Source organism: Rutilus rutilus, assembly GCF_951802725.1.
Source record: "Rutilus rutilus genome assembly, chromosome: 23".
NCBI classification, from domain to species: Eukaryota; Metazoa; Chordata; class Actinopteri; order Cypriniformes; family Leuciscidae; genus Rutilus; species Rutilus rutilus.
In genome coordinates, this window is record NC_140233.1 from 23,565,174 (window position 1) to 23,580,429 (window position 15,256).

General features: G+C 38.5%; 2 protein-coding genes across 3 annotated transcripts in view; one reads left to right on the forward strand and one right to left on the reverse strand.

Moving 5' to 3' along the window:
• Window positions 1-7,181: 7,181 nt before the first annotated feature.
• Window positions 7,182-8,336, forward strand: LOC311283316 (filamin-B-like; the record flags this gene model as incomplete). The annotated part of the gene is made up of 4 exons (XM_084397667.1): window positions 7,182-7,203; window positions 7,411-7,587; window positions 7,750-7,968; window positions 8,224-8,336. The coding sequence occupies exons 2-4, from the start codon at window positions 7,545-7,547 to the stop codon at window positions 8,334-8,336; spliced, it is 375 nt and encodes a 124-aa protein (XP_084253793.1). The 5' UTR covers window positions 7,182-7,203; window positions 7,411-7,544.
• Window positions 8,337-12,034: 3,698 nt separating this feature from the next.
• The window catches only part of kif15 (kinesin family member 15), a 41,168-nt gene continuing 37,946 nt past the window's right edge, over window positions 12,035-15,256 (reverse strand). For both annotated transcript variants that reach the window (XM_084397883.1, XM_084397882.1), the window contains exon 35: window positions 12,035-13,017. In XM_084397883.1, coding sequence (XP_084254009.1) covers window positions 12,958-13,017 — 60 coding nt within the window. In that variant the 3' untranslated portion in view covers window positions 12,035-12,957. The remainder of the gene's footprint in view (window positions 13,018-15,256) is intronic.

Here is a 15,256-nt window from a genome sequence, read left to right on the forward strand (position 1 = left end):
ACTTTGTGACTCAGATAAGCCATCAAGGTAGGTATTGGTGTAGACAACTATGCATACTGATGGGCACATTATTTAAACGGCTTTCTGATGGGCACCTTTTGTATTCTGTAATGCAAATACGATCCTAGTCAGTAGAATGCAAAATAGGCTATAAGACATTTATTGGTATAAACTACTATGCATACTGATGGGCACATTATTTAAACGGCTGTCTGATGGGCATCTTTTGTATTCTGTAATGCAAATACGATCCTAGTCAGTAGAATGATAATTAAGCTATAACACATCTATTGGTATACACTACTATGCTTATTGATGGGCACATTATTTAAATGGCTGTCTGATGGGCACCTTCTGTATTCTGTAATACTGTAAACAGTTTCACATTTAAAAGTACCATTAAAGGGATAGTTCACTTTGAAATTAATTTTTGGTATGTTTTAGCTTACCTCAAAGGCATCCAAGATGTAGGTGTCTTTTTTTCCGGAGTAGTTTCAATTTTGATATTTTTAGGTCAAACCGTTCTTGTCTGTCAGTCATATAATGCAGGTCTATGGTCACTGTCTCAAAACAGCATGCACAAAGTCCAAATTAAACAATTCCCCATCGTCCAAATTAAACAATTCCCCATCGTAAGTACACATTGATGGCTTAAGACACGAAACGAGCGGTTTGTGTGAGAAAACGAACAGTATTTATATAGTTTTTGTCCTCTTGTAAACACACACACCCAAATGATCAGAGGACGCGGGTGCTTCGGTCTGCGCAAGCGCCGGAAAGCGACGGAAAAGGTCAGAGGGCGCGGGCGCTTCGATCTGCGCAAGCGCCAGAAATTATCTCTCGCGCGTGTACGTCACTCATTGTTTACACAGAGATTTAAACATCTTTTAGTCCGATGTATGCACCAAGGCACTCTGTTGTTTGCTCTTCATCTGACTCATGTTCTGTTGGCTGGTATGGTTCCTGTACGCTTTCCTAAAAAAATATTGCTTGTCATTACAAAGTCAACACTAAGTAGAGCTACACGAACATGAATCCACACTGTCTATTACTATTATTATTATTATTATTAGGCTAGTAGTAGTAGTAGTATCATTGACTGCACCCTTATGAGTAGTACACATAGTTTCACATTGGTTTGACTAGCAGCTGCTTAGTATAGGCTACACATATCTTCTCTTCTTATAACATATCTTATAACTCTCTCATGTAAAACCATTCTTACCAAATATATGGTGCAGAAATACATTGTATTGCTCATTTCATGTAATGCCAGCTTTACAAATACAAAGACGTTGTTCACATACCTCCGTTGGATGAACACCATAGGCACAGCTGATGATGTCAGTACTATGCGATCCTCTCCTTGGTTTATAAAATCATCAGGGGAAAAATGATCGCTGCAGACCCTCCTCAACTTTAGTACGTTTATGGGTGTGTTGATATCCAGCCGAAGAGCGATCAACCAGAACTTCAAGAGGGAAGGATTATAAATTGGGAATTCGTGAAAACTCACCACTCCCGGATGAGTTCGCGCGAGCATACGAAATTGTTTTCTTTTACGTCGGTTTAAACATCCTGGATAAGCGCAAATTAGAACCATTTCGATTAGCCGTCTTACCTACAATCTCTGTTCTGTGTAAACAATGAGTGACGTACACGCGCGAGAGATAATTTCTGGCGCTTGCGCAGATCGAAGCGCCCGCGCCCTCTGACCTTTTCCGTCGCTTTCCGGCGCTTGCGCAGACCGAAGCACCCGCGTCCTCTGATCATTTGGGTGTGTGTGTTTACAAGAGGACAAAAACTATATAAATACTGTTCGTTTTCTCACACAAACCGCTCGTTTCGTGTCTTAAGCCATCAATGTGTACTTACGATGGGGAATTGTTTAATTTGGACGATGGGGAATTGTTTAATTTGGACTTTGTGCATGCTGTTTTGAGACAGTGACCATAGACCTGCATTATATGACTGACAGACAAGAACGGTTTGACCTAAAAATATCAAAATTGAAACTACTCCGGAAAAAAAGACACCTACATCTTGGATGCCTTTGAGGTAAGCTAAAACATACCAAAAATTAATTTCAAAGTGAACTATCCCTTTAACAGAAGTGACCATATCTAAAAGCATTTGAACAGACATATACTTACAACTGCAATATATAAATAAAAACATACCTGTTAAACTGAGTATTTTTGATTTTATTTAAAAATAGTGAGAAGATTGTTTAATTGTATGTTATTAAAAAAAAATATTGCAGTATTCCCTCTGTATGCTTAAATGGCCTATTGCTTATTGATCAAATAATGTCTGATGTAACCATGTACCGTTTAGGATAAAGAATTGTATTCCAGTCACAAAACAGGGTTATACCAAATCTTCATTTCAAATATTTTATTTGTAACAAACACAATATAACAACTTAATTATTGCTGCTGCATGAACAACTGTTGCAGAGCACTTCTTGCATCTGAACGCTCATCACCAACATTGCAAGGTGAACGTTCAGCATCTCTATCACGATCACACCACTCTGGTATAAATCTGTCCATGTACAATTCACACAAGTTGTGCAGTGTACAGCATGTCTCCACAACAATCAACAACAACATTTACATTGCAGTCATTTCGCTTACTGAGACACTTCCACCTTCCTTTCAACCTCCCAAACGCATGTTCAACATGTTGTAAAGTTCTTGGCCCTCTGTAAGCCTGCCAGTATCAGGATATGGTTTTAGCAACCATTTCTGCAATGGGTAAGCAGAATCACCAAGAATGAAGTAGCCAACATCAGTTCCACATATGTTTTTTACTCTGCCAGAAAAAACATTACTGTTTGTGGCCCAAGCCCATAGGCGTGACTTTCTGAGGACACTAGCGTCGTGTTCTCTCCCTGGCTGTCCAACATTCAGGTCCCAGAACATCCCTTTGCCATCCACAGTTGCTTGTAAAATTATGGAGTGCCAACCTTTTCTGTTGTGGAAATCTGATTGATATTGTGGAGGTTTTAATATAGGGATGTGAGAACCATCAATAGCACCCACACACTGTGGAATTCCAAACCTCTCTTCTGGGGTGGTGTGGCGCAATGGATAAGACACATGCCTTTGGTGTGAGAGACCCGGGTTCGAATCCACTGTGAGACACCAATGTGTCCCTGAGCAAGACACTTAACCCCTAGTTGCTCCAGAGGCGTGTGACCTCTGACATATATAGCAATTGTAAGTCGCTTTGGATAAAAGTGTCAGCTAAATGAATAAATGTAAATGTGAAGTAATCTGCCATCTCAGATAGTTTGTCCTGGTCTGGTGTTTTGATGAACTTGGGCCGAAGTATTGCAATTACAGCCTTACAAAAGTCATGCACACAGCGGCAAACAGAAGTCCGACTGACAGCAAACAGGTTGGCTACCGTCCTGTACTCTGTTGTTGATGCTAGTTTATACAATGCAATGGCTACCCGTTTCTCCAGAGGAATGCATAATCGATATGTTGTATCTTGTCGCTGTAGTGCAGGCTTCAGAGTTGTACAAATGTATGTGAATGTTTCTCGGGAAACTCTGAAGTCGCCCAGCCACTGCTCATCTGTAAATCTTTGAGCAGTGTTCTCCCACCAGTCACTTGTTCGCTGATAGGCCCACACCTCAGCGGTCCGCATGTTGGTGTAGTAGTGATGCATCATCTGGAAAATAATAGAATGAAGTGTAAACATTAATTCCATAATTATGTTACAGATCTGTACATGAACATAAATGAAAGGCACTTCTACAGCATTTATAAATATTTTCTAACCCATTTACTAATATATTATTTATTACACTCCAATGTTTTATTTGTTAAAATCCGTTAACGCACTGTGAACTAACATGAACAAAGTGGTACTATAAACATTAGGCTACTTCCCTAATTATGTGAAATACATATGCATATACATAATCATGGGTATAAATAGATGTAATGCGTCCTTCGGATGAGACGTTAAACCGAGGTCCTGACTCTCTGTGGTCATTAAAAATCCCAGGATGTCCTTCGAAAAAGAGTAGGGGTGTAACCCCGGCATCCTGGCCAAATTTGCCCCTTGTCCTCTGTCCATCATGGCCTCCTAATCATCCCCATATACTGATTGGCTTCATCACTGTCTCCTCTCCACCAGTAAGCTGGTGTGTGGTGGGCGTTCTGGCGCAATATGGCTGCCGTCGCATCATCCAAGTGGATGCTGCACATTGGTGGTGGTTGAGGAGATTCCCTCTTCCATGTAAAGCGCTTTGAGGTCTCAGAAAAAGCGCTATATAAATGTAACAAATTATTATAATTATTATTATTATGTATTATCAGACAAATAATACAATGAAACTATAACATTACCTCCTAATTATATTAATTTAGCAAGCAAGATATGATAAGCTAGCAAAATATTTGTGTCTTTTCAACAGACAGTAACGTAACGTAAAGACTATGTATCTGTAATCATATGCATATACATAATCATGGGTATAAATAGATGTATTATCAGACGAATAATACAATGAAAGTTTAACATTACCTCCTAATTATATTAATAGAGCAAGCAAGATATGATAAGCTAGCAACATAGTTGTGTCTTTTCAGCAGACAGTAACGTTAATGAAAGCTCATAAAAACAACTCCGTGTTCAAACAACTCACATAGACTACAAGATACGAATTAACTAAGTTATACTATAAACGGAAATATTTACCGTTTCCATCCATTGCTGGCGACTCTGCATTCGCTGTAACCGAATCGCACGTCGTTGGATCGCTCTCTTTCGTCTTGCAGCCAACATAAGCTTTTGGCGTTGTCGCCGCTGAACCTCCATCTTCTTATCTTGGCTTTGCTGCCTCATCTTCCACCAAGCAAAGACCAAAAAGAGCAAACAAACAGACGCTTCGGTGCTCTCCATCTTGATCGTTCAGTAATTTTAGCTAGCTAGTGTCCTGCCTGAATGAACTTCATAATTCCCGCTGAAATAGGTGGGGTTGTATGACGTTTGATCCAAGAAGGCGTGTTATGGGCGGGGTTTAGGGCAGCGCTGCAGGGCTAATGGCCCGGCAGTGGAAACGCAAGCACGGTGCTTGAGGCCCGAGGCCACTGGCCAGGCTCGGCTCGCTGTTAGCCCTGGCCCGGCCCTGGCCCGACAGTGGAAACGCGGCTAATGCCTGTTGGCAGCCCGGTGACACTGACCTCAGAGTGTCCCAGGACTTGAAAGACAGTGTCGGCCACCTGGGACAGCCGCTTTGCAGGTGGTCCACCCCCTAGAAAGAAACAGTCAATGAACACAGTACTTACGCATGTAAATTAGCTTTGCCAGCAGGAGCAAGTTGCCAGATTATGTGGTTGGCTATAGTATTTTGCTCACCTGTGAGTGAGGATTCCCGCTTGTGTGCTGCAATCTCATCTTTTGCCTTGGACTGCAGCACATACCACCTTTTCTCACAATCGTCGCCTGTCCGCACCACCAGTGGAAAAGAGGCATTGATTGTTTGGGATATTGTGTCCCAGGCGCGCCTCTTGCCTTGGCTAGTGACAGTTGGGCCAAATTTTCCTCGTAACATACCTTTATGTTCGTTCACCAACTGGGCCAGCAACAAACCTTGCTCCTCAGTCCAGTTCGGCTTGCGATTCCTTTTTTTCTCCATTTTCTGTGTTTGTAGGATATTTGTTAACAAGCCTTCATAAATAGACCAGCCAGCAATCACAGACATTGAGAAAAGCTGAGCCGTGTTACCCTCGTTAAGACCACACTGAGTTGTAACGTTGCAATTTCTACTTCATTAAGGACAGCCCCTTGAGATAGGCCATTTTGTTTTCAATGGGGTCCATATGGGAGTGAAAGTACAAAATATGCCAGCTAGGATATTAATATGAGCAAATAAGAGACGAATTATTATTTGAACAGGGTGTAATGAGCTTAAGTTTTCACATATTTTAGATTCTAATGTTAGGCTATAACCCCTACAGCTTACTATTCATTTTCCAGATATTTTCTTGAATGTGAAATATTATTTACAATTACAGTCTGCATAAGATTAGAGTGTATAATTATGTTTATTGATTTGAGGGTACATCCTTTGCTCATTATCACCAAAAGTTCATTTTCATCAAACTTGTAGGATCAACCAATCACGGCTTTTGAAATGATGACTCATACCTAGCAACGGGGTCAACCACACCTCCTCACTAAGATAGGATTTTCCATCCATTCCTTGCTCAGAGTTCACTGAAAATGTTCTGGAATCACTTCTAAGCTAAAACACCCTGGCAAGGAATTTTTAGGTTAAGTTAGGAGCTCTCTGAGAGGATTCTCAGAATCTTTAGGGATACAGGCCCTGATCTTGTTGCTGTTGTTAGTTATTTGTCTAGTTATGTCAAGTCTTAGTCTAGTGTAGTTAGTCTTTGTTTTTGCCCACCAGCCTTGTTTTGCCCTATCGTGGGTTTTGATTTGTCTGAATAAAACCGTGTTAATTGGACACTGTCTGCGATTGGGTTCATCTCGCCACAAACCATAACAGTTATTTACATTGTGCAAGAGCCAGGTAAGGTTTACAAAGAAGTTGCTATGATTTGAGTTACAATCGGATAGCAAAACCAGTTGAAATCACTGCAGTCTCATTCCCCATTTCTCCTCTCAGGTGACTATGAAGTTTCCATCAAGTTCAATAATGAACATATCCCAGATAGCCCCTTCATTGTTCCTGTTGCCACATTGTCTGATGATGCACGACGACTTAGAGCTTACCTGAAGGCTTGTAACCGTATTCACAGCTAGCCTGTACCTTACAAAACAATAAGGAACACATGGTAGTAACTATACAGCAACAGTGAAATAAACACTTGCCAGAACAACTCTTTGTGCTCTGAGTCATAGCGCAGCTATTTTTGTGCTCGAAATGTAATTCGACTCCATGTCTGTCCATGGCCATACTATATTTTTTATTGAGCAAGGATTAAGTGTTCTCACTATCTATCTACCTACTATCTATACCTACTATCTATCTATCTATCTATCTATCTATCTATCTATCTATCTATCTATCTATCTATCTATCTATCTATCTATCTACCTACTATATATCTACCTACCTACTATCTATCTACCTACTATCTACCGGAGAAGGATTTGAAGGTTAATCAGGAAGCCTCATTTGCCGTTCAGAGTGTTATGTCACTGAACTGGATAGCGGTGGGTTGTAGACTTGTTAGTTTTGTCTTAAGAACATGACTTATTTGAAAGCATGACAACAAATAATCCAAGTCATCTTTATTTATATAGCTCTTTATACAATACATATTGTAAAAGATGGCAAATGCTTATTGAAATGTTACTTTGTTAAATGTTAATGTTACAACCTTTAATTGTTACAACATTATAATTCCATCCTTTTCATAGACAAGAATGCAATTCGCTTCATTCCACGTGAGAATGGTGTTCATTCAATTGATGTGAAGTTCAATGGAAGCCATATCCCAGGTAGCCCATTCAGAGTCCGTGTTGGAGAAGCAGAATCTGTTGGAGATCCAGGAATGGTGTCTGCCTTTGGTCCAGGACTTGAGGGTGGACGCACAGGTATTGGTCCACTGTAATATTCTGCTTGATAAGTGCAAAAATGAGTGATATGTAATGATTAGTATTATGAAGGATTTAGCATGATGTTGCTGCAGATGGTCTTGCTCAGATATAAATCACCAGTAGATCCAATTTTAATCATATGTTCTTATTGTTCTGTAGGGGTTCCCTCTGAGTTTGTCGTCAACACATGCAAGGCTGGATCAGGTGCCTTATCTGTTACTATTGATGGGCCCTCAAAGGTCAAAATGGACTGCACTGAGTGCCCAGAAGGTTACAAAGTGTCTTATACACCTATGGCACCAGGCAACTATCTTATATGCATCAAATATGGTGGCCCACAGCATATTGTTGGCAGTCCCTTCAAAGCAAAGGTTACAGGTAGGATGAACACAAATTGATTGAAATTCGTACTTTGATGTGATGGAATGTTGCCTGATTTTTTTGTTGTTGTTGTTGGTAATTAATACATAATTATGCTACAAATCCTGCCATTGAGCTTAGATTGAATTGAACCAGGAACAGTTTCACCCTAAATAAGTCATAGGACATCCAGTGTGTTTTTTCAGCTATGTAATATTTGCACAGTTAGAGAGTTGTGACTATGGGTTTTAACATGTCTATCTCTTGTTGTAGGTATGCGTCTGTCTGGAGTCCACAGTTTGCATGAAACTTCATCAGTCATTGTGGAAACTGTTACCAAAACCTCTAAGATGGCCGGAGCTTACAGTTCTGGTGTAGCACTGTAGCACTAATAATGGTTTAGCACCAACTAAATACATAATTATACAGGGTATTTTATTTAATTTTTTCAGGTACAAACATGCTAATGGTTGGTGTCCATGGTCCCAGAACTCCATGTGAAGATGTGGCTGTTAAACATATGGGAAACAAGCTTTACAAAGTTTCCTTTCTCCTTAACTTTGTAGTTATTGTTAAATGGGGGGATGAAACTGTACAAGGAAGTCCCTTCCATGTGAGCGCTCCCTAATCACCTAAAGTCAAACCTCTAGAGTTCCTACTTCTCTGAAGAAAATCTTATTTTATGACAAAAGCTGATCTTCGAGGCCGCTGCCCTTTATTTAATGCTAACCTATTTGACACAAATGCATTTTAATACTGTGTTGGATGCCACAATGTACCATTTATTGTTAAAAGAGTGAAGAGTTTGAATGAATTAAAGGAATATAGTTCAATTTATTAGGTATGTCTTCAAAAGCCTGTTTTGTTTAATCACCAAAAGACAAAATGTGAGTATTTTACAGAGGGAGATTTATTGTTCTTAAAGGCACTTTTGTTGGTCATGAAAAATTACAGCAAAATGGTTTTGTGTTCTGATAATTTCAACAGTGTATAGATGTATCCAGTGCTTTTATATGCTTTATAGAATGTACTTTTTGTTATCTTAACCAATGATTTAATATGCATTATTTAAAACTTAAATAAAGAATAAAACTAAATGTGTTGTTTTTTTACACACAAAAGCAAGCTTTTGTCCTGACATGCTCTTTTTTATTTTATTTTATTTTTATAATTAATTTTAATGTGATATCCTGTGAGCCCAGTTTGCTCATTTAAACATAGGTAAAGTACATTCTATATGGCCCTCAGGTTTTGCAAAATATTACATACTCATATTACAGTTCACAATTTCACAATCGCTAAGACACATTTCTTGAAACCCTTTTCTCACAACATTAAACACAAAACCAATTATTCAAACTGCTTTCACAAACCTCTGACACTTCTGGCAAAAATCAAACAATCGGCTCAAAACCATTTCACCAGTATACTCAAAATCAAACAATGCTTTCAGATCACACAACAGGTCAATATATAAACTGTAAAGGAGGATAGAAATTAAATGAAGTTTTATGTAACAAAGTTCGGGAGGAGCATGTTCAGGTAATCATCCAATCAGCACAAGAAGAAGCCAGTATAAATAAAGCCTTCCCTTACCTCCTGTCTCATGACTAATTTCTCAGCATCCTGCCACCACCCCATCACCTCACATTTGGCTGGGTGATGATCTATACATTTATAGGGGAGAGTACTCTGGGGTCGGGCTGAATTCCGAGCTCGGAGCCCTCCCCCGGACAGCAAGCCAAATACGCATTTTAATACTACATCAGATTTCATTAACGTGAACTCGTGAAGTAGGAATGTCTGGCTTCTGGGATGTCTATTAGAACACAGAGTCCAGCAGTACAGTTTCATTTGACCACTTTATTAATCAACAGAGCAAATGAACAGGGAGTACATCATGGATCCTATTGTAACGATCTAAGTGCATGGTCTAAAGCAAGTGCACTTGGGGTGTGTCCGAATACACTTTTGCTATAACAACAGGAAAAATAGTCGACAAGTGGCGCATGGTCTAAAAGGGTTGTCCCTATTCTCTTAATGAGTAATTGGTGTGTTTTGGGAGTAATGTGAAACCAACCAGAGTCTCATCTCCCATTCCCTTTAAAAGGGAAATATTAATAAAATAAAATAATAATCTTTTATAAAGCCGCCCTCAAATTTGTATCACAAATTTGCAACATTAACATTAAAGGGAATCAGCATAAACAGGAATAGGGACAAGACGTGCTACGGGTCTGATGTACCTTTTTTCCTTCACTTGAACCTCAGAGATCCTTACTAGGATGAATTACCATGACCTTGCCACCTATAGGCCAAATAGAATTAGGAAGCTGGGGGATCAAGGATGATGACAGAGTCAAGGGAGAGGTTAGGGCTTTCAATGCACTATTTTTGTCTAGCCTAAACATAAAGCCCAATTTATACTTCTGCGTCGGACCTACGCTGGAGCCTCTACGCTGTAGGCTACACGTTGGTTTTCATTTATAATGTACATTTTTCATTTATTTCATTTCTGCGTCGTTGGCCGCGTTGACGAGCAACTACACATGGGGAGGGAGTATGTAGAACACAAGGGAGCGGTTCTAGCAGACCAATCACAGCGCTTGCGTCCGCGTAGAAATGACACATTGTTACATTTTTGGAGAGGTGCACGTCAGGGTACACCGAAGGATACGCGTGCTACACAGCCTACGACGTAGCTACGGCGTGAGTTCAACGCAGAAGTATAAATTGGGCTTAAACATGTTTTCTTGGCATGCAATATTGTCTCTGAATGACTGTCTGTGGTTGTTTTAAGACCTCAGCAGAGGGAATTTAGTTCTTAACAGCCGCCCCGTGAATGGATGCTGCAGTAGTCTTCAACAGGTCTTGAAAGGTGGAAAACGGACTAGATTTAAAATGTCGTTTCACAGGTTTAGTGCTGGATCTCTCAGATGAGAGGGAAGAACTGGGTTGCATAGCAGCACTGAGTTTTTTCAGGTTTAGAGCTGGGCTTCTTAAAGGAATGAGAGCTGGACTTCTCAGATGGAAATGAAATGAGTTCCATGGGATCCCTAGGTTTCTCAAGTTTTTGGGTTCAATTGGGCTTTGAGAAAAAGGTACTTGATTTCAGTCGGAGAGGAGAACTTGAGGTCTCAGGAGAAGATAGTTGTTGTAAGTTTTCGACAAATTCAGTTCATTGAGGAGGCATATCTCACAGCTTTGAAGCCTAAACATAGCTTCCTTTATTGGGGCTTTCAGAGGTGCACAAATACTTGAACGAAGGAGAAGTGTAGCATACCCATCAATTCCATCTGTTGCAACTCAGGTTGTCTGACTTTCCTAAAGTTGAACTGCCTTTTAATCTTGCTTGTAACGGACAACTTTATCACTCCTTGGTGATACAGCATCAAGTTGCCAAAGCTTTTCTACATCCTTAGAGAAGTAATCTGGTGGAGAGCTGAAAGAGGTCTAATTGGAACATGTGACCGGTGCATTTAGGAAATCTCTGACAGGCCCCTGAAGTGTCCAACCAAGTCTAGTTATGATGGCTGCAGGAGCACCAGGAGGGCCAGACTTCACAGGTTGGATCAGCGTTATCAGGTGAGTGTAATCTGCACCAATTAGAACCAAAGGAGTCACTTTATCAAGCTGCTGGAGGGGCAATCTCTGCAAGTGAGTGTAATGACACTGAAGAGATATCACTGGGTGAGAGTGTTCAGACAAAGCAAGATGTTCAGCAGTGAAAGCATCTCGTATAAGCAAGGATTTCTCTGGATTGCATACAGGAATTACTCTTCATCATCCTTATCCTCTTCTTCCTTGTCCACCACCTTTTACTCACTCTTCCTCCTCTCCTCAGATTGTTTCCATCTATTGTTCATATTACCATTCAGTGCACCTGTGCACTCTGAACTGGTTTATTTTGTACAGTTGGTTTGATCACATCATTAGAAAAATGTTAGTACATTTTTGAGTGTGTAAACCATGCAACTGTGATTAGATGTGTTGAAATTTTGCAGTGCTTCACAGTGCAAAATGTTTTTTACTGAGTGAGAATGTGTTTAGAGTTTTGGAAAAAGAGTGCATGAGATTTCCAAATGGTGTCTAATCTTGTTTAATGTTTGTCATATGAATGATGAACGCTTTTTAAAATAATACATTCAAAAGCATAACAACTGAATGTTTAAGAAACATCAGTCAACCAAGCATTTTTGTATCATTTACGACATTGTGGTTTAATTTGCTTCTAGACTTGACAAATTTTCAAATCATCCTCGATATCTATGGGAATATTCCAGGTTCAATACAACTTAATATCAATGGACAGCGTGTTTATCATTCCCTCTTTGAACATTTATACTTCACATTATAGAGATTTCACTTCTAGAGAGATTCAGACCGCTGTGCATCTGCTGCTGTGGAGAACTGGTCAAACACAGTGTCTGAGGCAACAGATACACCAGCTCTAAGTGAAGTGTGGTGTGACGCTTCCAACTACCCTAAAGAGCCATCCACATGATCACATAAAGAGTGTGTAGATGTGCGTTACAACCCAGTTTACTTTCCAAAAATGTATGTTCTTCAAACTGCATTAATGTTCAAGCTATGCAATGTTTCACATACACACTGATTACAGTAAATTGTTTAATCTCGTGTAAAAGTTATGATAAATCCTCTTTCTTGCAAACTATTTTTGTTAACATTTTAATGCTATTTCACACACCAAAGAAAAGTCTTTCAAGTTTGACTTAGAAATGTATGTAATGTCGAAGGGTTGCTTTAATAGATTTATAATACAAAAATAATTACAATTCATAAATTGTGTAGCTACCATTTAGAACAGAAAGGAAATTTAAAGAAGAACACAAAAAGATAAAAATGGAAGCAAAAATCAAAAGAAAAACAAAACAACCTGAATCACACACACACACACACACACACACACACACACACACACACACACACACACGCACACACGCACGCCATCTAGTTTTTACTTCCAGCATGTGAAGGGTGAGCATGTTATAGGCCTGTTGCAGGACTTTCTTCCATCTGAAGACACTGCCTGAGTTTTCCGTTTTCCTGAAAACACAGAGACAGATTTAATACAATCCTGCAACAGCAACACGCTACTTAAAATTCTTTCCCATCTTGAGAATATGAAAGCATCAAGAGATAAGAGAGATGCTTTATGCATATCAGATAAATGTAATGTATGTAATGTCCCTGAAAACGTTGAGCATATCATAATGAGGTGTAAAACATGATTCAGAGAGGAATATTTTACAAGATAGAATGTATGAGCTTGAGCGAGAATAGAGTTTACTAGGGATTTTAGGGACAGGTGGAAAAATGAGGGAATGTAGTAAAAGCAGGGTTTCCCAGAGATAATTTTCAAGGACTTTTACAAGACATTTCAAATTTCATTATATATACACACTATATAGATAACAGATTAAACAGATATTTGGTCCCCGACTAAATATTTTCCTAGTCAACTATTAGTCGTTCATTAAAGCCATTAGTTGTTAAGTCAGGGGAGAAATACTAAACTATAATAACCACCTTTTACTAACCTTACTCACCTTATAATAACCACCTATAATAATGAGCTTTTAAAATAAATTAAATGCTCAAGTGTGCACATAAAGCTTGCTGCAGTGACACCGGCAAACATTGCATTAACCCTCAGAGAGTCTTCGGTCACTTCTGACCGAAAAAATGTCTGTTTTGAATTTAAAAAAAAATCACAGCTTCATCGGAAGGTTATGATACTTGGTGACTTTTATGGCATTAGGTATATGTATGTATTTTTGTCTGTACAATCTACAAATCGGCCACGATTCAAAAAAAAAAGTACACCGCAGTAAAGGGGTGACACTCTACAACATCAAGAGTGCAAAAAATTCACACCCACCCACACACACACACATAGAAACACACTTTTATACACATACACACCAATAAATTCAGATTACAAAAAATCTGTTTTGAATTTTAAAAAATCACAGCTTCATCGGAATGTTACGAAACTTGGTGACTTTTCTGGCATTAGGTATGTGAACACAGAAAAAAATTTAGGTCATGATCCGAGAATGCTAAGTGGTCGTAAAAAAAAATAGTCACACTCATGGTCTTCGGTCAAAAATGACCCCCATAGGAAATGAATGGGAAATTGACAAAAACACAAAAATTTTCTACAAATCGGCCACGATGCAGAAAAAAAGTGCTCAGCAATGAAGGGGTGAAACTCTAAAACATCAAGAGTGAAAAACATAACATAATTAATAATTATAATTAAAATATATATATATATATAATTAATATAATAATTATTAAAATTATTAAAATAATAATGAATAAAATGTTATAAACCTTGGCAAAAAGTATTATTTGACAATTTCTAAAAAAATACAATCAATCCACATCTTAAAAGTAAGTAATTTGGTCCAAAAACAACTAGAATTCACAAGCATCTCCATTTAGAGCTATTACAGGCATCTAGTGGTAAACCCATGCAATAACATGATTTATTTAATTTTATGTTTAATAAATTGTTTTTTTTCTTTTTCTGAAAGCCTAGTCTCTATTTTAACCGAAAATACCGCATAAAAAAAACAAACAAAAAAATAATAATAAAAAAAAAAAAAACATTATTTTCAATGGCAAAAAATGGACTATAAATATTGCATAAATATTAATAAGTTCAATCAAATTGTCTCAAAATACTAAATTAAAAAGAATAAATATTATAGAACAAAAATAAATTGCATTGGTTTTTACTGGGATGGAGGAAGTTTCATTTTTAGGTGTCCGGTCACTTCTGACCGGGAAGGCACTGAGTGTGACTGCTAAACGAAGACTCTCTGAGGGTTACCTTTTCTAAGATCAGAATGTAAACACAATTAATAACCTATAATATAATTAACTGGCTTATCTTTAAAAAATTTTTTGTTTTTAAATAAATGTAGGACACACAGATTATAAACAAACAAATACATAAATATACAGCAAAATGAATCAGTTAGAAGAGAAACAATGTAAACACTATAGTACAGCCTTAACATCGAATAAAAACACAAACAAAACCGATACATTATATAATGAAGCCAGAGAAGATGCACACCGAAGACATGGACGACATGGAAGTTAAACAGTTTGTGCAGTAAGAGGTTCTCATTTAGCTTCCACACTCCGCACGTACACTTGGATATGCGGCTAATAATAGCACGCATTTATCTAGGTAAACATTAGAGAAGTGGCCATGTAAAGTGACTAACGTCAGGCTACTTAGGTCTACATGTTTTAAAGTCATGTTTGA